The sequence below is a fragment of the Heloderma suspectum genome, chromosome 1, assembly GCF_057233095.1.
Source record: "Heloderma suspectum isolate Gila_16-S chromosome 1, 16-S_ref, whole genome shotgun sequence".
NCBI lineage: Eukaryota > Metazoa > Chordata > Lepidosauria > Squamata > Helodermatidae > Heloderma > Heloderma suspectum.
In genome coordinates, this window is record NC_139458.1 from 307,622,042 (window position 1) to 307,649,884 (window position 27,843).

At 41.0% G+C, this 27,843-nt stretch overlaps 1 protein-coding gene across 12 annotated transcripts; it reads left to right on the forward strand.

The window, feature by feature from the left end:
• Positions 1–2,386: 2,386 nt before the first annotated feature.
• On the forward strand, positions 2,387–26,418 carry CASP8AP2 (caspase 8 associated protein 2). 12 transcript variants are annotated; one of them, XM_084827096.1, is made up of 12 exons: positions 2,387–2,499; positions 3,146–3,284; positions 3,819–3,888; positions 4,150–4,225; positions 7,290–7,370; positions 9,544–9,644; positions 10,945–11,019; positions 12,462–12,577; positions 13,618–15,812; positions 18,248–21,458; positions 24,033–24,132; positions 25,796–26,418. In XM_084827096.1, exons 4-12 carry the CDS (start codon positions 4,177–4,179, stop codon positions 25,850–25,852), a joined length of 5,985 nt encoding a protein of 1,994 aa, XP_084683222.1. In that variant the 5' UTR covers positions 2,387–2,499; positions 3,146–3,284; positions 3,819–3,888; positions 4,150–4,176; the 3' UTR covers positions 25,853–26,418. The 12 variants fall into 12 exon arrangements, with proteins under 12 accessions (XP_084683222.1, XP_084683227.1, XP_084683228.1 ...); XM_084827101.1 differs by having other exon boundaries at positions 3,146–3,223; XM_084827102.1 differs by having other exon boundaries at positions 3,151–3,284.
• The last annotated feature ends 1,425 nt before the right edge of the window (positions 26,419–27,843 follow it).

Sequence of the window (27,843 nt, forward strand, 5' to 3'; positions counted from 1 at the left end):
CATTAAAAACCACTTGGGATAGCAAGGTAAACACCAACACATGGTACAGATAACTTTTTTTAAAAACCCTGAACATTTAGCCAGAAGGAGAGCTGTATTTGACTAAAGGCTTGCAATCAAGCATTTTCACCAAGAGCTGGAACAAGTGAAGCTGTGGTTCTGTTTACACTTACCTGAAGAATATGCCACATTAAACTCAGTTGGGCTTTCTGCTGAGTAAACATATGTATATATAACCTAGTTGCAAAGATTTTTTTTTTAATTGCTGTGTTTCCAAAAATCACAAAAAGTTCCGCAACTGCATAACTTTGGTCATCTTGCCCCCTTTCACCTACCCCCTTTCACTAAGCTCTCCCTTCTTTCCATCTTTTGTTACATTGGTGTAAAAAATGTAAAACAAACAAAAAACTTTATTAAATACTGTGGTGAGTGAAAGAGAAAAGAAAACCCTGGAAAAGGTGTTCCATGTATTCTGGGGATGTCTGGGGGGTGGGGAGCAGCAGGGAAGGGGGTAGGGGTGCAGAAGGCACCCCCCCCCCCCCATGATATGTGAGAAATTTTCTGAGTTCTTTTTTCCAATTGGGAATAGTGAGGTGCTTTTTACCCGTTTTGATTTCTATGGAATGCAAAAAGACTTGCCATTTTTGGTTAGTTGTTGTTCTTGTTTTTCAATTTGTAATGCTTAAAATTGAATCTACATCTTACACTAGAGCCAAAAACAAAAAAATAATACTGTGAGCCGCTGAGAGATTTTATTATATTCAGTAGTACATAAATGCCACAAATAATAAATAAATCTTTGTTCTCCCACCTTTGACTGGGAGACGAGACACCTAGATAGGCGTTAAAAAATGTACAAATGCTAATAATTGTTTCAGAATTGAATATTACTTGCATCAAACATTCTAAAGGCACCTTGAAGGCTAACAGTACAATCCTATGCATGTTTACTCAGAAGTAAGTTCCACTGTGTTCAATGGGGCTTACTGCTTAGAGTATAGCATTGCATGGTAACATCTATTGTGCAGCATAAGCTTTACTGTAAAATTCTATGCGTGTTTACTCAGCAGTTCCATTGTATTTAATGGTTTACTTGCAGCTGTCAATAGGACTGTTGTCTTAAGAGAGTCCATTTTGTCAGATGTATGAAATATACCTTTCATTGGCAGATTAGACAAGGGCTTAGAGAGAAAAAACTGTAAACAGTGGGGCCAATTTTTCTCTAAACCAGACGTGGAGAACCTATAGCCCTCCAGATGCTGAACTACAACTCCCATGATTCTTGATCATTGTCTATGCTGGCTGGGGGTGATGGGAACTGGAGTCCACAGGTTCCCCACCCATGCCCTAAATCCATGTATGTATATATATATACCTGCTGAGTATAAAACCTCATTCATCTGGTGAAATGGACTCAAATGAAAGCTTATGACACAAAATCCATTAGCTATACAACTGTTATTTTATATTAAACCCTGATGACTGGCTGTTAAAAAAGGACTCTAGACAATGGTGCAGCCAAGTAGTTTTAGATCCTGGTTTTAATGAACTTGGATGGGGGCTTTAGATGGCAACGTGTGGCGGAGAGTGTGGTAGGTGGCAGTATTGCAACTGAAACTCTCCCCACGACCTGAGTTTGATCCCAGCGGAAACTGGGTCCCGGGTAGCCGGCTCAGGTCGACTCAGCCTTCCGAGGTCGGTAAAATGAGTACCCAGCTTGCTGGGGGAAAGGTAGTCACGACTGGGGAAGGCAATGGCAAACCACCCCGCTATAGTCTGCCATGAAAACGCCAGCGCAAGCAGTGTCCCGCTAGGCATCAGTAATGACTCGGTGCTTGCACAGTGTATTACTTCAGCTATGAAGTACACAACTGACATTTCTCCACCCCACCCCCACTCCATACTTTACAACAACTGCATTCCTGATATGAACAACACAACTGTTTCCCACAAAGAAAAAAAGGAAGAAAATACTCTGTGCAGGTGCAGTTTTGCATTTTAAGCTTACTTCAATATTAGCACTATCATGACTACAGATTTAAAATTTGCTTCTGATGCCCTAATCACCCGCCGCTCTCTGGGTGGCCATGGGGGGGGGGGCTTCGGGGCCCTTGCTTTTGGCCCCACGGCCCTGGCCTAGCTGCAGCACTGGCCTAGATGCCTAGGACGACTCCCAGCTACATTGCAAGAACACGCATCAGCCTGCCAAGAAGCTGGACTGCGAGGGTGGCTAAACGTCACTCCGGCGGGGTGGGGCCTTGACGCTTCCTTTTGGCGCCAAATGTTTCTCTGGCGGAGGTGGGAGCGAGCGACGTTGCGGCAGGGGACGTGCTCGAGCGTCTCGGGCGATTGGATGCATTATTCCTGGCTCCACCCCCTCCGGCTTGGGCAGCGAGCGACAGCGGGCAGAGGGAGCGGCGGTGCCGTGGGGGGCTCCGACGGCGGCGGCTGCGAAGGAGGAAGTGGCACGGCGGCGGGGAGGCAGGACACGTCACTCCGGTTCGTGAGACTAAGGGAGGAAGAGGGGGGGCTGTGGGAGGGATCGTGGGAAAGTGAGGCAGGCTGCCGCCGCCCCGCCCGGTCTCCAGCCTCCTTCTCTTTTCAGTACCTTCTTCCCCCAGGCCCCCCACGGCTCTCAACCCTCTCCTGTAACTTGGGGTCGTTCCCTTGTGGCTTCCCCTCCTCCCACGCAACGCCGTCATAGCCCACCTGCCCTCTCCAGCATGTCCCACCTCCACCCCACTCCCAGCTCCCCCGCCTCCAGAAGTCACCCACCACACACACCACTTTCCGTAGGCCTAGTTAACATGCAGCTGTGGGGAGGAAGGAGTGGAAGTTCTGAGGTGGCGAAATGGGCCGCTCCCCTAAAGACTGCGGATGGTGGACCACACTCAGGAAGGCTCCCCGACATGAACAGCTTCCGCCGCCTGTAGAGACCTAGTGCAGGAGGGCAGCAGGCGGTGCTGGAACCTTTCTCTGTCATGTGCTAGTTTTTCCATCTTGGTTTTTATTTACAGGGAGGGTTTTATGTCAAAAATGGCACCCTGCCGCCTGAAATCCGGAGTGGTATAGCCATTCCGCCTCACCCCCCTCAGGATTTTACCTGTTCGTCCTGCTTCATGTGGCAATTGTTTCTTCTGCCCAGTCCAGGACTAAGCTGACAAAGAACATGTGCAGAGTGCCTTGCTATTGCGTTATGAGGAAGCACCCCTGCCTATCTGAGGTTAGAACCAGGACTACTGTACAATCACCTTTGGAGGCCCTTCTCCTGCTGCCTTTGCCAAGTGAGATTCAATAGTGGTTACTGGGGAAAGGGCCTTTTTGGTGGTGGCATCCTGGTTGTGAAGTGCCTTCCCCAGAGAGGTTTGACTGGTGCCTTCTTCACAGCCTTTTCTGCACCAAGTAAGGTCTTTTTCCCCTGGGCTTTTTAGATCTGCGTACTAATTATCCACTGCGTTTTAGATCTATTGTGTATTTTTAGCGATGCTGTGTATCACTTGTTGCCACTGAAAATGTTATGTTGTTCTTTACTTTACTGATGATTGATTGTTATTGTATTTTAATGTTTTGTTGTTAGTTGTCAAGAGAAGCCTGTTAATGCATAGCATATAAATACTGATGATAATAAATAAACAAATAAAAGGCATGATAGGCAGGCTTGAGCCCTGCCACCTTTTGATAGGAGAAATTATAAAACCTGCTTACTTGAACTTACTCTTCTTTTCCCTCTCCCCTCTTTAGCATTCCACCCTCACTTTCTTCAGTTTTCCTTCCACCTATCCCTCCTCGCAATGTTAATCCTGATTTTCCCCGTTTAGCTTGGAGTTCCTTGACATCACATTTCCTGTCCATTTGTCCAGTACATTTCAGGGAACGCTAGCTTTCCAGGTAACAAAGGTTTGTTAGTTAGTGTAGATAAATATGTATGCAGATAAGATAACTACGCAGTATATAAACTCTGTCACTCTTATTCAATTATGAATGTCTCCCCATGTTAATATCATACACACATACATATATATATGAAAATCTGTATGCGAAAATAGAATGAGGGGATGTAGTTTTCTCTGAAATATATTGCCTTCCGTATTAATAACATGCATTTTGTTGCTTAGACTAATGTCCTGATTTTTTTTCTGCCAACCATAGATGGGGAATACCTAGGAAGAGAGTATAATGGCAACAGATGATGATGATGGAATGACATTTTCTAATCTATATAGTGGTAAGGTTTATTTTAAAAATTGGATTGTTGTTACTTTTTTTGATGAGTGTAGCAAATGTCCATACTATAAAACTGTCTTTAGAAAACCTTTGAAAAAAGCCTCATAATATGTTTCTAAAGGAACAATAGGGGTAGTTCCTCATACAGCACAGTTCCATGCCTTATGTTGTATCAGGAGATGCCCCTGCTGACAGTATGGTACCACCAGTTTGCTTCCTGCAGTACTGAGACTGAGAAGGAATGCGGCTTACTGACAGCCCCACTGTATGTTATTCTAAGGATTTCTTTGATAGCAGACTTGTGATGATAGGTCTAGCATGTTCTCTTAACTGTGATGGTGTAACTTCCCATGTCCAGTCTGTCCCTGTTCTGGCTTCATAGGACCAGACTGATAACATTATCACTTAAATAATCAGAACCCAGACATTAGGCCTCCTGGTATATTAGATACTGTATTGTGCTTTTAATCACAATTTGAAGGGGGATGCCAGTGCCAGGGGATAAAAGCTTTTTATCCCTTTCACTTCATGGTGTTTTCTCAATGAACATACCCCCACAGTTGCTTTGAGCCCACAAGAGAAAATATTTGGGTATTTGTATCTTTCCCCCAGAAATGGGGGGAGGGGTCAGGAAAACTGGTGGCGTGGCAGGGAAGTTTAAGAAACTCCTTTCCCCTTACTCCTTTTCCCCTCTTCAAATTGTAGACTCAGTGGCTGGACTTTATTTTTTTTTAAAAACAAGACTATAAAACGAATTATGGAACTACATGAAATATTTACTTCCACCTAGACTGGATGCACCCAAAGTGCTTCTGGGATGTGTCCAAGGAGAGATAGAATTGGCTTTAGCGTTGCGTCAGAAAGCCATACTATCCAGCCTTCGAGAGGTCCTGTCTCTTGGGAACTCAGACGTACACACAGAACTTGCAAGCACCAGCTTCTTAGTTCAGTGCAGCATTGGGTGTTGTTTTACATGTTCAGAGAGGATCCAGATGTAGAGATGAACTTGACACTGCAATGAACAGAGCAACCTATCCATGCACAGGATTTACAGTCAGGGCCAGAAATATTGGAACAAGGATAACTGTTACAGCAGTTGGCCTGTGTACACCACCACATTGAAGTTGAGAGGAAGCACAACCAGATGGGAGCGAAGTCAGGACTTTCAGCTGTAATTCAAGGGGTTTGACAAAAGTGGGGCACTAACCATTCAGGAAGGACAGCCAGTGGCATACACACACACCCATCGCTGGTGGCTCCTAAGTAATGGAACGAATGGCTGACAAGCAGCTTCATGGCCAGGTGTGGCCTGTTTCCTGGGTACCCCATGACCAATCAAGCAGATAAAAGGCCTGGAGGTGGTTCTGAGTGTTACATTTGCATTTGGTAGCTGTTCACTAGAACCCACAACATGAGGTCCAAAGAGGTGTCCACACGAGTGAAGGAGGCCATCATTAGGCTGAGGAAACAAAATAAACCCATCAGAGAGATAGCAAAAACAGTGGGAGTGGCCAACACAACAGTTTGGAACATCCTGAAAAAGAAGGAATTAACTGGCAAGCTCAGCAACAGCAAAAGGCCTGGCAGACCACGGAAGACAACTAAAGTGGATGACCGGAGATTTCTGCTCATGGTGAAGAGGAACCCATTCACGACATCTAGCCAGGTCAAGAACGCTCTTGCAGAGGTAGGCATCTCATTGTCAACATCTTCAGTCAAGAAACGGCTTTATGAATGTAAATACAGAGGCTTCACAACATGGTGCAAACCACTGGTAATGCTCAAGAACCGAAAGGCCAGATTAGCCTTTGCCAGCAAACCAAAGCCTTTGCACAAAAAGCCTGCCCAGCTCTGGAATAAGATTCTTTGGACTGATGAAACCAAGATTAACTTGTCCCAGAATGATGGGAAGAGAAAAGTATGGAGAAGGAAAGGAACAGCTCATGATCCAAAGCCTGCCACATCATCTGTCAAACATGGTGGAGGCAGTGTTATGGCATGGGCATATATGGCTGCCAATGGAACTGGGCCACTGGTGTTTATTGATGACCTAACTGCTGATAAAAGCAGCAGGATGAATTCTGAAGTGTATAGGGCTATACTTTCTGCTCAGATTCACCCGGATGCTGCCAAACTGATAGGACACCGCTTCATATTGCAGATGGAGAATGACCCAAAACATACAGCAAAAGCTACCCAAGAGTTTCTCAAGGGAAAGAAGTGGGATGTTCTTCAACGGCCAAGTCAGTCACCTGATCTCAACCCAATAGAGCATGCTTTTCACTTACTGAAGACAAGACTGAAGGCAGAAAGACCCACAAACAAGCAGCAGCTGAGGGCAGCTGCAGTAAAGGCTGGCAAAGCATCTCGAGGGAGGAAACTCAGCATTTGGTCATATCCATGGGTTCCAGACTTCAGGCAGTCCTTGACTGCAAAGGATTTTCATCCAGGTATTAAAGGCAATCCTTAAGTTTGAAATGATGTTGGTTTGTTCCATTACTTATGAGCCACCAACGATGGGGGGGGGGGGCGGTGTATGCCACTGGCTGTCCTTCCTGAATGGTTAGTGCCCCACTTTTATCACACCCCTTGAATTACAGCTGAAAGTCCTGACTTTGCTCCCATCTGGGTGTGTTTCCTTTCAACTTCAATGTGGTGGTGTACAGAGGCCAACTGCCAAAACAGTTATCGTTGTTACAATATTTCTGGCCCTGACTGTATGTGGGCATTTCAGACCTCCCACCCATACAAAGAGTTTTGGGTAGAGAAAGTAACAGTGGAAGGGGACTCAGCAGTCCACTGAATAGGGGTCCTTGAAGTGAGTATTTTATAATTATTGATGATGTCTTACATAATCCCTTTAAACTATTTTCACATTGAATTGCATTTTGAGCCATAAAATGTTAAAAACAACTTAGTTTGTTTTCCAGTATGGGCTAGGTAAAGACTCTTTGCCCAAGGGTCACTGTTGCTATTATTTTCAGAGAAACTTGTTTCTTCTCTTGTACCATTACTGAATATGTAGACCTGAATGACTTACATATTGTTCTTGTCTTTATTTACAGCTTCTCCTTGTCGAGGAAGAGATGATGATGAGAGTTCAGTGGATATTTATGACGGCTTAGACAGCACTCCAATTGCTTCTAGTATGTTCATAGTTATTTGGTCAGCTCTGGGGTTCATGTATGTGTGTATTTATTTGAGTTATATCCTGCCTTTATTCCAAGGAACTCAAGGTGATGTACATGGTTCTACTGCTCTCACTTTATCTTCACAATAACTGTGTCAGGTAAGGTTCTTGTGAAGATAATGCTGAGAGATAGTGACTGGCCCATGGTTTCCCAGCAAACCTCATAGCTGAGTGGGGGTTTGAACCTGGGTCTGCTATTAGGATAAAGCCATAACACAACTAGATTGTTTTAGGCACTGTACTCCTGATCTTTTAAAATTGGTACAGTGCAGTATAAGGTATTTGCACTTCAAAGAAGTAGCACGTTCACTAAAATCTTTGTTTTGACCCTAACGAGAAGCTTGGCTTTATTATGTGATTTGAGTAAACAGCTGGTTTTCTCTCTTAATGGAGTGGAAAATAATGTTTCTTAGTGACTTATTCACTAGGACTTCATGGAAGAAGGATTTTTAAAAGTGATGTTTATATATTAAAATGTGCAGAAATATTCACTGTATTCTGGGAGCATAATATTACAGCATATATTTTTAAAACCTGACAAAAGTTGTCAAACAAAATCTGAAACTATCACAATTATCTTAGTGTTCATATGTGTTAGAGGGGTGTCATTGCTCCTGTTAGGTGTATCTAGTAGTTTTTGAACTTTACAGAGAAATAAGTGGCATTCTAGGTTTAAAGTATTAATTAGTTCTAAATTGACTGCTCACCATAATTTATTTTTTTGTCTTTGTGAATGATGAAGCTTCTGTCTTCTAAATTCTGATAGGCATGTGTAGCCTGGGATATCAGAACAGGACCTTGTATCTGTCATTCCTTGGATAGTTGCATGTTAACGATCAGCTGTCCTTTTACTGTCTTTCTGCATTTTGGCTAATACTGAGGGTTATATCCAATGTTGTGCAAGCAGACTTCCCCTTGCTCCCCCCACCCCTGTGCCCCTCATATCTTCTCCACGGGGTTCCCCAACCCTGTGGAGCATATTTGGAAGGCATGGGGGTGCTGCAGTGGGGGTGGGAAAATCCATTCCACCATCAGATGGCCAGTATTGTATACAATCCTGATTGCTTGGTGGGTGATCCCATTCTTCATTCCATGTGAAAGACAAATATAAAGAGCTCTGGAACTATTTACATTAGCTTAAAATTCATAGGTTTGCTTTGTATATCACATCAAATTAGTTTTCTAGTCTCTTGGATTCAGAATTTAGCTTATGTTCCCTCTTACCAATAGAAGCTGGTTCATTAAGAAAACTTGCCTTATTTTTGGGTATCCTGTTTTTTAGTACCGACATGTTCCATATAGCCTACATTCCATAGATTAATATTCTATTAAATATCTATTAATATACAGGCTTTGATGTCTTTCACTCTTGCTTTATAAAAATAGATTAACTTCTTCCCTTATTAACAAGTAACCCAAGAGTCTTGGCAATGTACTTTGCAGAATGGAAGCAATGATCTCATAATATCTGTGGTAATCCCATGAAGCTGATTGGTGGGAGATTCAGGACAGATAAAAGGAAGTACTTCTTCACAGAGTGCATTGTTAAACTATGGAATTCGCTACCACAAGGTGTAGTGATGGCCACCAATTTGAATGGCTTTAAAAGGGGGTTAGACAAATTCCTGGAGGAGAAGACTGTCTGTGGCTACTAGTCATGATGGCTATGTGTTACCTCCAGTATCAGAGGCAGTATGCCTATGTATACAGGTTGCTGGGGAACATGAGTGGGAGGGAGGTTGTGGATTTCCCCTCAGGCAGCTGGTTGGCCATTGTGTGAACAGAATGCTAGACTAGTTGGACCCTTGGTTTGATCCAGCACAGCTCGTCCTATGCCCTTATAATCTTTAGCCAGGATCCAGAGAACACAAAAATGTGCTTGGGCTTGTGTTTCCTGAACAGCAGCACCCCTTCCACATAGCAAACCTTTTTTTGAAACTGAGGAAACTTCAAAAGCAGCTTGATATGGCATAAGAACTTGCTTTGCAAAGAATCCCCCCCCCCCCCAATAAAATATCCTACTGGGCTCTTGGGTGCATTATCTAATGGAAGTATATATGCAATGGAAAGGAAGAATAATCCAATCTCTCTCTGTTTCCCTCCCCCCCCCACTCCCCTGCCCACTTCAGCCAGTCCTGCTACAAAAGTAACCCCAACCAGAAGTGGTTTAAATTTATTTGATGAGATCCTGATTGAAGAAGGAACAGCAAAGGAAACCACTTACAATGATGTATGTATTTCAGATAGATAATGTCTTGGTGAAAGCGCTGCAGTTAGTTAATTATTGGTATATTGCAAATTCATGGATTGAGCACTTATTTTAACATTTTAGAAACTGTTATATGCTATCTATATTATCTCAAGGCTAAGTTTTAAAAGTAGCGAACACCCATTTTAAAAGGTCTAGACTTTTAGGCTGCAATCTGGAATTACTGTGTTTATATTGACCATATCTTGAGTTTTCTGGAGTATATTAATTGTGACATTAGCGTCTTATTCCTGTATTAGGTCATGAGCAAGTGATCACCTGAACACATTCTGAAAATTCCAAACTCCTCTGGAGATTTCTAAAATGCAATTGTATGTGTTTTTCTAAACTTCAAAGGTAGTAAAAGTGCAGTATGAGAGTTGGAAAATTCTGTCATTGTATCAGGAGAGCCCTGCTGGATCAGGGCCTGTCTAGTCCAGCATCCTGTTCTCCACAGTGGCCAACCAGATGCCTCTGGAGAAGCCCACAAGCAGGACATTGAGGGCAATAGCTCTCTATTGGTGTTCTTTTACAGAAGCATGTGGTACCTTCACATAACACATTACATTTCTGTTAATAGCAATTTTTCTTACAATATATTTGTATTTATTACAAATATATTTATTACAAATAATATTACAATTATTTATTACAATGTATTTAACCTTCAAAGTTTTATGCTGTAGAACTTCAAGAGAACCCAACATTTAGAACCATATTTTATAGATATAAGCAAATATTTTTTTGCATAGAAGTTGCAGTTTCCACCCACAATATTGGAAGGTAGAAATGGCTTCATACAGAGGGCAATATCCAACTGTGTCATTCTGCTAGTGGAAACTAAGTTCCAAACTACATGCAAGAGGAGAATCCAACTAAAGTTAAGTTTGTGCAAGCACAGTTGTGCAATGGAAAGATTTGATGAAGCTCTGCTAGCGCCATTTGAGTTTGAGGAATGACACTGTTGGATACTGCCCAATATATTTAACCTAGTCAGAACTAGAGTGCAGTCAACCTCCTGTTTGGACAGCTAACCTTGATTGCGCTATGATTGGCTTCCTTTGTTTTTCTGACATATCTTAGTTCGAAAGTCTGATCAGTTATGGCACACACCTTTTGTATATGCATGTTTAGTTCCCCCCCCCCCCGTTTTGGAGGGAAGTTCATATTTTTAAAATGCAAAAAGCATTTTGTGTATCCTAAAAAAATTGAATGTCTTACCCAAAGTACAATTCTGCTAACAATACTGTCTTTACAAATGTGAATATTCCTGTCTCAACAGTTGCAGTCTGAACATAAGAAATGTCAGCAACACCTTCAAGAGTTGATGAAGAAGTTTCAGGAAATAGAGGAACAGGTGCTATAGCATTAAGTGGTATTTCATCCATGCTGCATCCTGAAACTGAAAGCATGCTGGAACTCTTATACATCTCTCCATCTGCGTTACTTGACTATTTTCAATAAGTGCTTCACCACGGCGACTCAGTGTCAACAGGGACTTTTAATCAGAATTTTAAAATCAGAATTTCATTTATGAGCATTTTTAATTTATGAAAAGTAACTTTGCAATACACTTGGAACGTACTGTGAATAGCTTCTTAGTGTTTTCAATTTTGGATTGCAGCACATATTAGTGCCTTCTGAAAGTTTCCTTTGCGCTAATTATTAACAGCTAGCATTTGAATCCAGAAATCCCCATGCACTCCAGAGGTTCGGGGGCTCTTCCATAGTTGTGTGTGATGTGGGAAGGGGTTGCAGCCTGGAGGAACATGATGGAAATTGGTGGCACTACCATGTGCATGCATGAAAATGTATTTTGTTCATGCACAGGCTTCTTTGGATCCAAGCGATGGTTTTCCCTTCATGTAATGTAGAATATTACACTTGATCCAGGGTACCCAATTGACAAGCAATCATTTCTTGTAAGAATTCTCTACCTTGTGCTCTATTCTGAACATCTGTGGCTGAAGTAGTAGATGCTCATAGGGTTCAAGAGCTTGTTACGTTTTAATACAGAAACAATAAACCCAGTAAAAGCATTAACAGGGCAATATTTCACTTATCCTACTAAGCAAGTTGCTGTCGTGTCACTGGCTTGGATCCTGAGTTTTCCTGCTTTGAAAAGAAGGGCTCCTTCTGCTCATGGAAGGGATGCCAATCCAGTGGATGCTCCCAGAAGAAAAGTGGGAGGGAGATGATTTTCATTTATTCCTCCAGCAGACCCCAGCACCACCTCTCACACTGTTCAGGACAGTCCCCAGCTTTCCAGAGCAGATTCTCAGGGCCACAGGATGCTGCAGGGCAGACGGGTAATGATAAAAAAAATCACCTCTCCTCCCACTCACAGGAACTTAGGATCTAAGCCTATATATATTGTATCAAAGAATATGAAACTAGGAGGACAGAAGAGGCTATTGAATGAGGGTAGTTACATTCTGAAACTGCAGGTGATCATTTAAGAGTGTGCTTGGTATATCCCAAGGAGTGTAATCCTGTGCCTGTTTACTTGGAAGTATGTCCCTCTGTCTTCAGTGGGGCTTGCTCCCAAGAACGTATCAATAGGATCACAGCCTAATGCCACAATCCTATGTGTGCTTATTAGGAAGTCAGTCCTATTGGTGTCTGTTTAGAATTAGCTATACATCGTCCACTTGATATCAAACCAAGTGCAGCACAATAAGTAATTGATTTAAATTGGGGTGTTTTTTTTAAACTGTTATTGGTGTTCTCCGTCTTGTTTTTATTTATGCATGCGGACCCATGTTTGTAATATGTGTGTCCGTGTTCTTTTTAAATTAGAATTCCACTCTACAAAAAGAAAACCAGTGCCTTAAGAAGAATATTTCAGCTCTTATCAAAACAGCTAGAGTAGAAATTAATCGCAAAGATGAAGAAATTAGTAATCTCCAGCGAAGGTACCAGTTTTGAAAGCTAATTTACTAATTGCTTTTCACAGAAAAAATGTCCAACTGTTAAAAAAGAAAAGATAAAACCAAGCATTGTAACTGAAAAGGGAAGGATGCTTTCTAAGCATACATTTACCTACATTTTGACATAAAGGCATAAACATTAAGAGACCAGTGCAGTAGACCTCCAGCTCCTAGACATTCCATTGTGGAGCCCCCCTGCCAGCTGCCTTAGAAAGCTCCATGGTGGCTTCTTCTTCCAAGGTTGGGAGTCTGACCTTGGGAAGGGAGGAAATGGGTGTGTTGTGGGCAAGCCAATGGACAGAGAGAGGAGAGGTTGTGGATCCTATAGCTTCTCAGCTCCCATTCCTGCCCCCCGGCAGAGAAAGCAAGTTAGATGGCTTCAGAGGCCCGTCGTAACAAAAAAATGCTCAAATGGAGGACAGAGAGGCAAATAGCCTCCTTTGCTCCTTGCACCCTGCCAGCAAGAGTCCAGCAGGATGGATGAAAGCCTCTGATCTTGGAGGCCTCCATCCTTCGGGTGTCTAGCCCATAGGACTGCATTCTAAGTTGCTTTTTAGCCCAACTATCAGATATTTATTTTCTGAAAAATTACGTTTTCTAAAATGTGTAGAGCTCCTTAAAAAAGATTACCTCCATCAAATAACTGGTTGTATCTATAGCCTAATGCTTGCTACAGCCTGTATGTACCCAATGCAGCCATAAGGAGGAAATCAGAAGCTTCCGTTTTAGATTAACCACAGCTTATCACACCTGAACCTGTACAAACTGCAGTTAATCTTAACTATGGTTTGTTGAAACAAACTGGCTTAATAAACTAGGCCATTGTGTGGGCCTTTGCTTCTTTGGCATGAAAATCTAAAAGTAACATTGTACATATATATTTTAACACCTGTAAGGCTTATTTTGGCCTTTCCCACATTACAGGTGAATGCAGGCAATTAAGATTTTAGCAGAATTTGATGATCGTTTAAATCTTGGCTAGCTTTTAAAAATGCAGCTTATTAAAACCATCTCTTTATAAACAGGTTATCAGAAGTTCCAGTTCATCAAAATACCTATAGTAGAACATACTTCTCAGCATCAACTAATAATGCAAGAAACTTTGAAGGATCAAAACCAAAAAATAAATGCAGAGATTTACTTCCAGAGAACAATCCAAAACTGGATCCTAGAACTAAACACACCATGTCTAAAGGCATACCACCCAATTATCCAACTTGGGATCTAGAAAATAAGAAATTTCATTCAGAAAAAAGAGAGACTCCATATATACCTCGATCACATCCTGAACAGCTTTACAATGATAGTGCTCATTCAAGACTAAAAAATGTTGACAGCTCTTGTGACAAAGAAAAGGGGAAAAAAGAAATTAAACATAATGAGCATCATAGCAGGGAGAATGACTGCAGATACAAAGCAAAAGCACAACAAAATCTGGACAGCACTGCAGATAGAATATTGGATACTCATGGAAAGTTGCAGGCCTACCCAGAAAAAACAGTCAAAAATGGACATTGGAAAGATAGTAAGGACTTAAAGTTCAAAAACAGCCCATGTGTAGAAAAAAGAACCAGTAAGACCCCTGCTGCTAAGGAGAAACAACCAACTCCTAAGGACAGATTACTGCCAAAAACAGGACACTCCAGCAGTGATAGGAGTGAAAAGTCACAAAATATAAATCGGAAGGACTTGAAAACACGAAGCAAAGAGGAAAGCAATAGCGGACAAAAAAACAGAGAACCTGACAGGTATCTAGAACAACAAAGAACTGTTAAGCTTACTGGTCCTACTGAACAGAATACAGTTGCCAGAAGTCTTCAAAAATTAAATAAAAGCTATGTGGAAGACCGAAAGATAAAAGATAGTGATTGTAGAAGACACAAAGGAGCAAGTGATCACGGCCTCCAAGGAGAGAGATTATCACCACTACCGCCTATTTCTAATAGGGAGCCAAAACATAGCCACTCAAAGGAGGACAGTAGCAAATGTGAACACACACATTCAAAATCAGACAGACATCGAACTGAAGAAAAAAGGAAAAATGAGAGAGACAATCCTAGAGAAAACAGGAATTCTCAAAATGAAAGAAGAGACTCAAAGCAAATACCAGAAAAGGCAACAAAAGGAACCATTAAAATTAAAGGAAGTACGAAAAGGGAGGAAAAGAAATCCCTTCGACCAGAAGAAATTGCCAAAATAGTTGATGGTGAGGAGGAGCAGATGCCTACAAAAGTTGGAAGGGATGAGGAGCAGTCAAAAAGCAAAGACTTAAAACTGAGTTTTATGCAGACACTAAATTTAACACTTTCTCCCGCTAAAAAGCAAACAGACAAACTCAATTCAGTAGCAAAGTCTGCCAATGAATGCAGCATCGAGATTCCAAGTCAGGAAGTGATGTTAGTACCAGATGAGCCTAGTAATACTAATATGACTAAGCAAACAGAAACACCAGTGTTACCTATCCATGATAATCCTGTTCAGACCAATCTGGAAAAAATAACATCTGTATCTGAGATCAAAGTGAAGGTGGTAAATGAGAGTCTGGCAGAAACGATCAACATAGAGCCCTCTAAGACAACAACATTCCCACAAAACACAGAGAAACATGAACTGGTTGATAATGTGAAGCTCCTGCCTGAGGCTGAAATTGAAATGGGATTGGTAGGTGAAACATATGTAGCTGCTGCCCTAGGAAGCCCTGCAGGCCAGGATACACTTCCAGATAATTCTTTCAATGACTTGGAGACTATAAGTTCCGTGGATTTTGATTCTTTTAGTGTAATAGATGAGATTAATGGGACGGATTCAGACTCACTGATGGACGAGGAAGAGTCCAATAAATGTGCCAATGAAAAAGTGTTAGAGTATCCTGAACAAGAAAACAGACCTGTACTTCACAAGACTACTGTGGAAAAAACCAAGATACTGAGTGGGGTTGTGCCAACAAATGACCAGAAGGGTCATAACTTGAAGCTAAGTTTTCCTGACCCTGGAAACCATTTAGAAAAATTATGTAATAAAGAGTCGAAGCCTGCATTTCAAGCAAGAGACACAAACCCAGTTTCAGTTGATGATGATAACTCTATACTGAGCATTGATCTCAATCACATGAGGCACATACCAAAAGCAATCAGCCCAATTAATAGTCCAATACGCCCCTTGGCTAAAGTGCTCAGAATGGAAAGCCCTTTCAAAGGATCTGTGAAAAGTTATAATAGAGGTATATTTATGTTGTTTCTGCTTGTTAAAATATATTTATTTAAATGAGAAAAAACACTGATAATTGAATCCATTTTCAAGAATGATTAACCTTTTAGGCATGATAAAAGCCTGTCATATGCAACATTGGCATTTTTGTTCCACTGTTCTCCCTACACTGTGGGGCTGTTCACACAACATGCTAACCCACACTTGGTGGTTGAGTGTGGGTTGTTGTTGAACTGTGGATTGTTGAACCATGGGTAAGCATGAATCCAATAGAACTTACTTCCACATAATATTATTAGAACATGGGTACAAGGTGGATTGCAACTCAGTAGTACAATCCTGTACATGGCTGCTCAGAAATATGTTCCATTGAGTCAAATAGGACTTATTCACAGGTAAGTGTGTATAGGATTGCAGGCTTTTGGCTTCTAGGGTGGAATCCCATATCATCCCACTGGACTTACTCTCTGTTTCCCCCCTGCAGCCCCCCATACCCTCAAAAATTTGTTCCAGAAGGTTCCCTTATCCTCTACAGAAGATTTTGAGGGTATGCAGGGCTGCAGGGGAGAGGAAGAATTACCTCCTCCCAGATCCATTCAGAGAAACAGATCCATCAGTGGAACTACTAAATTGGATTTTACCTCTATATTGTAAGAACAAACTCAGCAGGCCTTACTTCTGAGTAAACAGACAAGATGACACTACACTGCTGCAATCCACAGCCATTTTATTTAAGTTGTCCTCTTTAAATTCAGTGGGACTATGAATAAGGCTTAACCTTAAAAGCTATTTGTTGTAAGGTAGATCTTCAGGTTTCAGATTTTGTAGATGTAAAATCTTTAAGATTTGCAGCCAAAGTGGTGGTGGTGTTCAGTCGTTAAGTCATGTCCGACTCTTCATGACCCCATGGACCATAGCACACCAGGCCTTTCTGTCCTCCGCTCTCTCCCGAAGTGTGCTCAAGTTCATATTCATTACATCGGTGATGCTATCTAGCCATCTCATCCTCTGCCGTCCCCTTCTCCTTTTGCCTTCAGTCTTTCCCAGCATCAGGGTCTTTTCCAGGGAGTTTTCGCATTAGGTGGCCAAAATATTGAGCTTCAGTATCTGTCCTTCCAATGAGCAGTCAGGGTTGATTTCCTTTAGGATGGACTGATTTGACCTCCTTGCAGTCCAGGGGACTCGTAAGAGTCTTCTCCAGCACCACAGTTCGAAAGCATCAATTCTTCAGCGCTCAGCCTTCCTTAGAGTCCAGCTCTCACAGCCATACATTACTACTGGGAAAACCATAGCTTTGATTAGACGGACCTTTGTCGGCAAGGTGATGTCTCTGCTTCTTACTATGCTGTCTAGGTTTGCCATAGCTTTCCTCCCAAGGAGCAAGCGTCTTTTAATTTCATGGCTACAGTCACTGTCTGCGGTGATCTTAGAGCCCAAGAAAATAAAATCTGTCACTGCTTCCATTTCTTCCCCTTCTATATGCCAGGAAGTGATGGGGCCAGATGCCATCATCTTCATTTTTTTAATGGTGAGTTTCAAACCAGCTTTTGCATTCTCCACTTCCACCCTCAACAAGAGGCTCTTGAGATCCTCTTCGCTTTCTGCCATTAGGGTGGTATCGTCTGCATATCTGAGGTTGTTGATAATTCTCCCAGCAATCTTAATTCCGACCTGTGATTCATCCAACCCGGCGTTTCTCATGATGAACTCTGCATATAAGTTAAATAAGCAGGGCGACAATATACAGCCTTGTTGTACTCCTTTCCCAATTTTGAACCCATTGGTTGTTCCATGTCTGGTTCTTACTGTTGCTTCTTGACCCTCATACAGGTTTCTCAGGAGACAGGTAAGGGGGTCTGGTCTCATTTTTATTAAGATGTCCAAATCTGAGTTGCATTCTACAACAATAGCATCTCTTAGCACAACTTCCCGTCCAGTAATTTCTAGGGCACTGATCCTGAAAATGCAGCTTACACTGCAATTCCAAAATAGTTAAATTGCTGTGGAGCTCCATGTATAAAAGCTATTCTGAAAATTGATTTCATTTGTAGTCAGCTCTTCGTCCAAGAAGCTTGGTGTGACATACATAGTCACCTGCCAGCCTTGTCCTCAAAACAATCCTGTGAAGTAGTTTAAGCTGAGAGTGTGTGACTGGGCCAAAGACAAGCAGTGGGCTTCATGGCTGAGCAGGGATTTGAACCTGAATCTTACTACTCTTAGCCTGACAAACTATTCACTATATACCACACTGGCTGTCAAAGCTGCCTCTCCCCTACTAAAATGCAATACACATTTTGTTCTAAATGGATGTTATAAATGGAAAGTTCTGAACAGTTAAGTGCACTGTTCTAAAATGAAATGAGCTATTGAACCATACTGTCACTGGAGTTCGTTTTGACACTTGCTGCCTTTGGGTGATGTGTTAACTAACTGTCCTGTTGCTTTTAGATTTTCTTCCAGAGACCGTAGTTGTCTATCCTGGAAGAAACCAGTCCAGTGAGCTCAATAAGGAAAATCAAAAGCCACTTCGCACAGATCACCAAATCTTAGAGGAATCTCAGCTCAGCATGTCTTCAGATGAATTAGAAGAAGGTGAAATTGTTAGTGATGATGATGAGCCTCAAATAGAAAGGAACTCTGAGAATAGTAAAAAAACAAAACGAAAAACATCTGATGGATCAAATTTGTCCAGAAGTACATGCAACCTCAATGCCAAGGCCACACCTTCCAGTGAAGATACTGAAAAATTGGCATCTGGGAAAAAAAGTAAAGAGAAACCCAAAGATGGAACCATAATGTCCTCCAGTGAAGTGAAGAAAAATAAAGCTGTGGGCATCGATAGTCTTGAAAAAATAGTGCAAATTACTGTTGAACCTTCTACTGTACATGAGTTTATGCAGATGCTGAGAGCTATAAGAAAACAAATACGGAAGAGCTACATGAAGTTTAAGATGCAGTTTCCAGTACAGAACTTTTATAGGGTTATGGATTCAGCAGTTCTGCATTTTACATCTCTGGTAAAATATCTTGACTTCTCTAAAATGTCGAAATCAAGCGAAGCCTTAAAGCTGAATCTCTGTGAAATTATAGAATCTAAACTTAATCAGATAAAAAAGAATCATGAAATAGAGTATCTATTTGAACGGCAACAATCAGATATGAAGAAAAAGTTGTGGAAACTTGTAGATGAGCAGCTTGACTACCTATTTGATAAAATAAAAAAAATTCTTCTAAGGTTGTGTAACTTGATAAGTTATGAAAATGATGAAGGTAAACTTGATAAAAGAACAAAAAAAAGCCCCAAATGCCTTGTAAATCATAAAACCGACAGACAGAAATCAAAGAAAACAACCTTAAATGCTAGAACTCAAAAGCCTGAAGAATGTGCCCTTCAAAAACCTGTAGTGGGTAACCAACTGTCTAAGAGAGGTTACCATGACACACACAAAAATATAGCTACAAAATGTAAAGGTTCCTATGCTGATAAATCAAAACAATTCCACAGCAAAGCTGAACTTTTCAAGGAAAAGTCCATAAAAGATAGTGCTTTGAAAGTTGGGAAATATGAAAAGGAAGGATCACACATGGCTGGAGACCCTCCGAAGTCAGAGATTAGCTGTGGACCTCTCACAGAACAGCAGATGTCCGGCCTGACATTCAATCTAGTCAATGATGCTCAAATGGGTGAAATGTTCAAAAGTTTATTACAAGGCTCTGACCTTTCAGAAAAGAATGATGACTTCATTGATGAAAATCAGTGGGAATTCAGGACACCGGAAAAACACATGCCAGGTGATCAGATATGTGGGAATGATCCTGCATACGAGACAGAAGGACTAGTTCCAAAAGATACCCAAGTAGAATCAAGAGTACTAGATGGCATTAAATGGCCTGTAGTTTCACCTGAAAGAGATTCAACATTTTTAACTAGACTGCAGATGCCCATTGATCCAGATATTCTAGATGAAAGCTGTATGTTTGAAATTCCTACTAGTCCAGCTTTGAAGAAAAGCGAGATGTGTATTTCGGAAAAACCAAAATCCCTTGTCTCTTCTATTCTTCTGGAAGACCTAGCAGTGTCATTGACTATTCCCTCTCCTTTGAAGTCAGATGCTCATCTTAGTTTCTTGAAACCTGACATATTTGGGTCTGTTCCCGAGGATGTTCTAAGTGCACACTTCAGTGAAGATGCTCATCTTGAAGAGGAGGATGCTTCTGAACAGGACATCCATTTGGCTTTGGAATCTGATAATTCAAGCAGTAAATCCAGCTGTTCTTCATCATGGGCAAGTATGCCTGCTGCTCCTGGATTTCAGTATTGCCCAAGCCTGCCAATGCAGGCAGTAATAATGGAGAAATCAAATGATCACTTCATTGTTAAGATAAGGCGTGCTGCACCATCTACCTCACCAATCCTCCATCAAGCAATCCTAGGAAATGAGCCACCGACCACTCTTAGTGAGAGAAGAGACAATGAAATTATGACTGAAGAAAAATTAGATACTTTGAATTCCAAATGTGTACTATTGGAAGAGACGGCAATGTGTAAGGAAAAGATAAATAATATTTACTCCAAGAATAAGTTGCATGATCATAATAGAAAGGAGCAAATTACTAATTCACTGGAGGCTGTGAAGGAGACATCTATCTGTCTTGAGAAAGATCGGGTTTCTAATATATCTGAACCCCAAGAAGAACCTCGTCCTGGCACTCCTGATGATGTGCCTGAATCTGTAGAGGGCCTGTTTACTAATGCCAACCAAGAGCAAAAATGTAACATGACTGAACTCCTTCAGGAGCCATACAGCAATACCACTCAGATTCAAGGCTCTGATCAGGTGTCGCATAGTAGTGCTGGCCCAGAAGAAGCCTGTGACTTGCAAGATTCCCCTAAAGAACTCAGGAGATCTTTAGCGTGTCTGAAAGAATCCTCAAATAAAACTCCCCAGTATGAAGACACATCTGAAGTTTTTAAGCTACCTCAGACACACACAGTGAAATTATTTAAAAAAAGTGATGTATCTTGTGCTAAAATAGAACATTCTCCAGTTAGCTCAGCAGAAGTTCCTCTTGTAGAAAAGTTGTCTTCCAAGAACCATTTCAATATATGTATAGACTTGACTGATGAGACTCCCATGGAAAATGAAATTGATTCATGGGATCTCACGGTGGAATCTGCTTTAAATACTAGAATGGGACGCTTATATAAAAATAAAGAGGAACATAAGGCAGAAGACTGCTGTGCAGCAAGTGACCTTGTAGAACATGATGTTGAAGGAGTTATAAATTTGACAGAGGATCCGCTTGACAAGCCTGCAGTAGATGAGGATTTTGAAACAAAAACTGTTCTCAATATTGATGGTCAAAAATCCCAAATGAACCTTAATAAAGTAAGCAAAAAAAGAAAAAAGGAGAGAGAAGAAACACTCACTGCAAAAAGACAAAGAAAGGAAAGTAATGAATTGGCTTGTAAAAAAACCAACAAAAATTGCAAGAAGTCTAAAGAGACTATTTCAGTAGCCACAAGTGTGTCCATTAAAAAGGCTGCCTCAGTTACGGACGAAGATCCTTTACCATCAACATCCTCTATGTCGCCATCAAGTCTGTGTGCCAAAAATATCATTAAGAAGAAAGGGGAAGTCGTAATTTCTTGGACAAGGTAAGAATACCAAAAGCTAACTGAAGGTTTGAAAGGAGAGAAGTAGAAATATGTAATAGGTAGAGATTGAGTTGCGTATTCCTGCACACTGTGGCATAGGCAGTACCAATGTAACACTGCAGTTGTAAGCACACTTACTAGGGAGTAGGCTCCATTAAACACAATTGGACTTCTACATAAACTTGCATAGGATCGCATGGCATGGCTAACCTCTGCTGCAGGCTAAGTTTCTTTACCCTTTTTCCAGATCAGCTAGAACAAATATGTAGTCCTATTTTATATTTCTTATGGTTGAAATTAGGTTTCCTGAATTGGAAAGTGAGGATTATAAGTTAAGAGGAGGAACTTGGAATCCCTGCTAAGCACATGGTGGTTTGAGTTGTGACCTCTGAGTAATAATGATGTGTTGTATGTGTGTGTGTTGTTATCGTATTGTGTTATATTGTGTATATATCTACAATGGCCATTTTCCCTGTGGAAAATGTCAGCATTTAGCAGTAGATCATGGTAAGGGGAAAAAAATCATTTTACAAAGGCATTTATTTTCAATATTGAGTCCATCCTTCAGCTCAAAGTAGAACTCTCAGAACAGATCACAGTAAAAAGGACATAACACTAAAAGAGTAGTTGATAAATGAAAAGGTCTTTACCTGACATTGAAAGGATTGATGTCAGGCATTCCTCTCTAGGGAGAAAGTTTTATAAATGGAGCACTGCCATTGAAAAAGCCCTTTCTCTGGTTGCTCACCTCCAGAAGTTGGGGGCATCTCAGAGTTCAGGCACGTTTATATAGGAATAGCCAGTCTTTAATCATTCCTGACCTTGATCAGAAAACTGGTTATCCATGATGATTTCCTTCTAAGAAACTGTACAAATTATAATTCTGTAAAGGGGAGCTAGAAACCTCTAACAGCAATCAGCTTCCTTGCAAAACTATAGTACCATGCTAGGAAGCCATAACATTTAGGGCGCAATCCTATGTGGATACCTGGCAGCCTCTGAGCTCACAGGCTTTGCTTCCACACTCCAGCTGCCCTGCATTTCTGCTAGATGGGTGATTTTGCTTGTCTAGGAGGAGCAGGGAAGGAGGCTGGGGTGGCCGTAGGATAGGTCGTAATGCAACTGCTCCAGTCTTCTCCCATCCCTGGGAACACCCCTTTTCCCCATCTCCGTACTCTGTTTTCCAAGCGTGGAGAGGTAGCTGGTGCAGTACTTTCTGTGCTGGTTATGAGGGGGAAGGGAGTGTGGTTTCCTGGCTCTGAAGTCGGAACCCTGTCTCTGACCTCGGAGCCCAGAAACTGAGCTATTCTATCCCCTCCCCCGTCCGACACAGTCAGGGGGGCATAGGATTGCTCCCTCCAGTATTTTACATTTGTAGCCTTCACATTGCCAGAGAGTAGGTGGGCTGTGTATGCTTGTATGTAACGTGCTGAGAGAGAAGAGGATATAACAGAATGAACACCAGGAAATTAGTGAAATAAAATCGTGAGTGTGTGTCACTTGGGCACCCTGCAGCTGGCTCATCTTTGAATATTCTAAATTGGAATAGAAAGGTTCTTGAGCCTCTCTCCATTGACCATGGTTTCTCTATTTCAGGCATGTCAAACTCAAATGCATTGGAGGGCCAAATCCGCCACCAAGCTGTTGCCCGGGGGCCATGCCCATAACTCTTCACTAAGAAATATTTCCTTCTGAATTTGCCCCCTGACATCAATTCTACTCCAATTAAACACTAACGCTGGAAAAATTAGAAATTCTTAAGGAACTCTAGAAAGTTATCTGATCTTAAACCTTTTACAGAATGAGTACGTTCACTAAAAATATGCATATACACATAGATGTGTCCTTATTTAACACCCATGCACATACACAACACCGTCAAGCCAGCTATCAAACAGTGATCAAAAGTCAACAATGAATGCTACTGTGATATGTAGTAGCAGCTATTAATGAATTTGTCCTTTTGCCAGATATAGGGAATTGGTTTCTTAGCCTGGAAGAACATGCAGTAACGGTGTGATGGGGTATCAGAAGTTCTGTTGGGGACCAATAGCCTAGTATGCCACAAATTGAAATCCTTGCTTTATTTCCATCACTTCGGTGGGCACTGGTTTAGTGTCATTAAGAAACATAAGAGTATGCTTTGTTTTACAGATGTTCATTTTGAGTATATGAATGGAAGTCAAGGGCAAGATTTAATTTGTTTTATAGAATAAAAGAACCTGACCCCAACGCAGTCATTCTGTTTTGGTAATGGTGTATTTTTGTTAATGTATAAGTAATATGTTTAGCACTGAATGGTGATCACAGTGCAGAATAAGCTTCAGAGTGGTGAGAAAATGCTGCTGATAATGAGTTTATAAGGGGGAGGGGGTGGAAGGAATACTAGTAGCCTTCAGGATTCAGTTAGTCTTTATAATCAGGTTTCTTTATCCTCTGGGTTTAAAAAGTCACTTCCTGTTATAGTAATACTGTTTTGAAGTGTTAACCTGGGTAGACTGATAGTAATTGACTTCCCATCAAAGGTCAAAGCAGTTTTCCAAGATTGAAATTACTCTTGTATGTTTGTTATAGAAATGATGACAGGGAGATTTTATTGGAATGTCAGAAAAAAGGACCTTCAGGAAAAACGTTTGCTTCTGTTGCTACCAGGTTAAATAAAAATCCAACTCAGGTATGTATTTGGGTAAGCAGGTATGTTTAATCTATTTCACATATGTTTATCTATGTGTCTGATTGAGCATTATATATCTGCATACATTACTAGTATGCTGTATTGACTAAAAGTTCTTAAGAGAAAAAATACATCAGAAAAAAGGCATAGCAAACTACAAATTAGTCTCTAAACCCATGAAATTAAGTAGAAGCAAGCTGAACATTTTCATTTTTCATTTTATTAAAAGTAATACATTCTCTATAGGTTTTACATGGCATTTTTTCTGGTTGAATAAGACTATCCATGCCTTGCTTGTGCCATAAGAGTGATACATAAACTTTGAAAATTGTAAAAACTCACCTACATTTTATTCTGAGTAGACAGCCCGGCAGATAATGCTTCATACATGATCTTCTGTATACTGCATGGTCTGCTTTTTGAGTTTTGTTCTGGGCTCATGGCATGTTCCAATAATTAGTTAGATACTTCGGAACTAATGGCAGCTGGAGCGGTGAGATCTAATGACACTAAATGCTGGGGACACACTTCTAAGACAGATTTCACTGTTGAGTCAAGCAGATCAAAAAGTCAGGACTCAAACAAAGGCATTATAGTGAATTTCTTTTTGTGAACATCTTTGAAATCCTGGCAGACTATCCATGATTGCCAGTATGTTCCAAAGATTCGGGTACGGGAAAAAGGAGAGTGAAGAGAGAGCTAGTTTTCAAATCCATCTCCAACCATATTCACTGGTTAGCTTTATCAATATTTATCAGCCTCAGTTCCTTTTACTAAAATAGATATGTCCTAAATTTTGCAAGGTTACAGGCATCATATATTTAATACCTCTCATAAATATAGTTAGGTCTTTTCTCTATTTTTATTCTGTTCTCGTGTCTCTAAATTCTCCACAAGTGTTTTGTTATTTTTTTATGAAGGCCCCATTACAGTGCCCAGATCAGTCAGTTCAACATGGGGAAATATTCGCATGTAGATATATTAGAGCCAGGTCACACAGGATGTTGTTTCTCCATATCAGCAGAACTGTCCTGCCTCAAAGACCCACCTGTGTGGACAAACATAATAACGTGAACTGAACAAATCACAGATAAGGACAATAGCATTTCCATGATGGTGGGAGATTTTCCAGCTGCCTCAGTAATCGGAATTGGTGATTGGTTGTCCACATGTGTATGAGCAAGAAACAAGACCTGGTTTGCATGACATGACAGCCCACTGTGGCTTAATTTACCTGCGGAGGCTGTTGCATTGTGCCAGGTTCCTGTGGGCACCATTTTTGCATGGTGCCCACAGGTGCCAGGCTTGCCATGGCTTGTTGCGTCATGCAAACCCAGGCAGCAAGGGTTGTTTGATGGTTAGGCATCCCTCAACCCTAAAACAAGCCTTAAGTTATTTGAGGGTTGCCTAACCGTCAAATAACCCCTGCCTTCTGGGTTCACATGACATGATAAGCCATTGGCAAGTGCCGTCCAGGGCTTGCGTATTCAAAATGGCATCTGGCACATACCACAGTGCTCTGAGTGTTATTTAACCCATGGTGGCCTGTTGTGACATCAAAACTGGCCCACTGTATGTAATACTCCTTAATTCTCAGGAAAATGACTGAACTATAGGCTGCTTTATAATTCAAGCATTGAAACTTTTTGCTTTCCCTCCACAGATTGAAGAAAGATTCAAGCAGTTAGTGAAGCTATTCAAGATGTCAAACTGTAGTTAGCAGTGCACTGCTGCTACCAATTATGAACTGCTATGAACACATATGCACTGTATGTATGTTTGAGAGAGAGACAGAGCACATGCAATCCAAGTCAGAATAGTTGTCTGTTGCTTATCCGTTTACCTGTAACTGAAATGCTCCATTTATGCCATATGTTTCATGAGACATCCCTGCTTTCTGAATTAGGAACTGGTTCTTGCCGAAGATGTCAAACATATTTGCAGAACTCAGTGGTGACTTTGAGCAGCTTTACACAAGAAAGAACACAGAGTGCTTTGCCCTGAGCTTCCTGTTTCCTGGGCTTCCACTAAAACTTTCATATATCTCACCTTAGTAATTCTTTCTTGGGTGATAAATAAAGGTTGAGGGAAGGAATCTGTGCTTCCTGTTACTCTACATTCCACAATGCCTAAAACTACACTCTCTTAAGGCTGTTTGGATAAAAGGAGGCCAGTTCCTAGCGTATGGAGAGTCCGATTCTTTGAGTTGAAAGAAACACCCGATAGCTGTTTGTTGACGTGGAATTTTGAAGACTAGTAATACATAGCATGCCTCCATCAGTAGCCAAAAGAAAACATAAAAGCACAGTTAAACAGCAGATTCCCCTTTCACTTTCAGAAAGTGTGAACACAAACAAAAGCTTTGCAGTATATTACCCGAGCCTCAATCTTCAAAGATGTACAGCACATTAGAGATTAGATAATTAAATAATTAATTTATTATTTAATAATTACTTAATTAGATACATAAGTATGTTAGCATTAGAGATCATGCAGAATTAGTGTATAGAGTTTATTTTGCAAGTAATACATCAGTATTTGAAAGTTGTTTCCTCTGCTTAAGACGGCACATCATTTAAAATCTATGTAGAATTGTTTTTCAAAGGTATTAAACCACATTTGCCATTCCACGCTCCCTTAGAATGCCACTTCTCTTTTAAATCATGGATGTCTAAAAATACCTATACAAAATAAGTGTGCAATCTGAATATGTGATCCCAAAGGTGCCTTAATTAAGAGCTTCAAGACTATATTTATGGATAATCCAGATGAACTTATCTATACCCCTGCCCTAATAAGTCCCAATCTTTGAGGGGGTGAGAATTTTGTTTTGGCAACTATTTCTATAGAACATGTGCACAGCAGCCAAAGACTTAAGAAGGCAATGACTCCACCCAGCCACTTATTTTTTTAAAAAAAGGATAGAAAAAATCCTATGTCAATTTGAAAACTCATCACATTTCTTAAAAGTTACGTACTGCCATTCTGACCTGGATGTATTTGTGAGTGAGCGAGTGTGTAAACTGTAAAGTTTTAAATGTTATTCTTCTGTAAATAATGTACAGGATTCTATATTGTGTAAAATAATTGTGTTTAAATACAGTTTCTTTACTTGCAATTTTTGATTATATAAGACAAGTTTTATTTTGTATAAATTAAATACTGCAGACTGTAGTACAAATCCCAAACCTTGTAAAATGAACGCACTTAATGTTCATTAAAAGTTGACTTGGAGTGTTTTCATACCATACTTTGAAACTCTTTTTCTTACATTATTTTGTAACTATAGATAGTATATACGTCTGTAGTCTTAATACTCCAATGCTAAACCCAGCACCTGAAGTATGTTCCACAGACATTGAAATCATGGAGGTTTGCTCCAAGTATGTGTCTGTTCTAACAAGAGTGATCCGCATCACGTTTCCCCTTTCAGTAGGGCCTCTCGTGTACAAAAGGGGCTTCATCAGGGACGCAGAGACTGCACATGTAGCACTTAGGCCTTCTTATAGCTCCCCTTGCTGAGAAGGAGTGCATGTACACTAATTGCTTGATGCTTTTACTTCAGACAATATTGATGGCTGGGTGAAGGGACCTTAGATGTGCTCACCCATCCTCATCACCACCTTCCTTTCCACTGCAAATGTTGCTCTCTCCAGAACTAGGGAACTACCGAGAGTGAGAGGCAGGCCGCTTCCATCGCTCGTTTCCGTG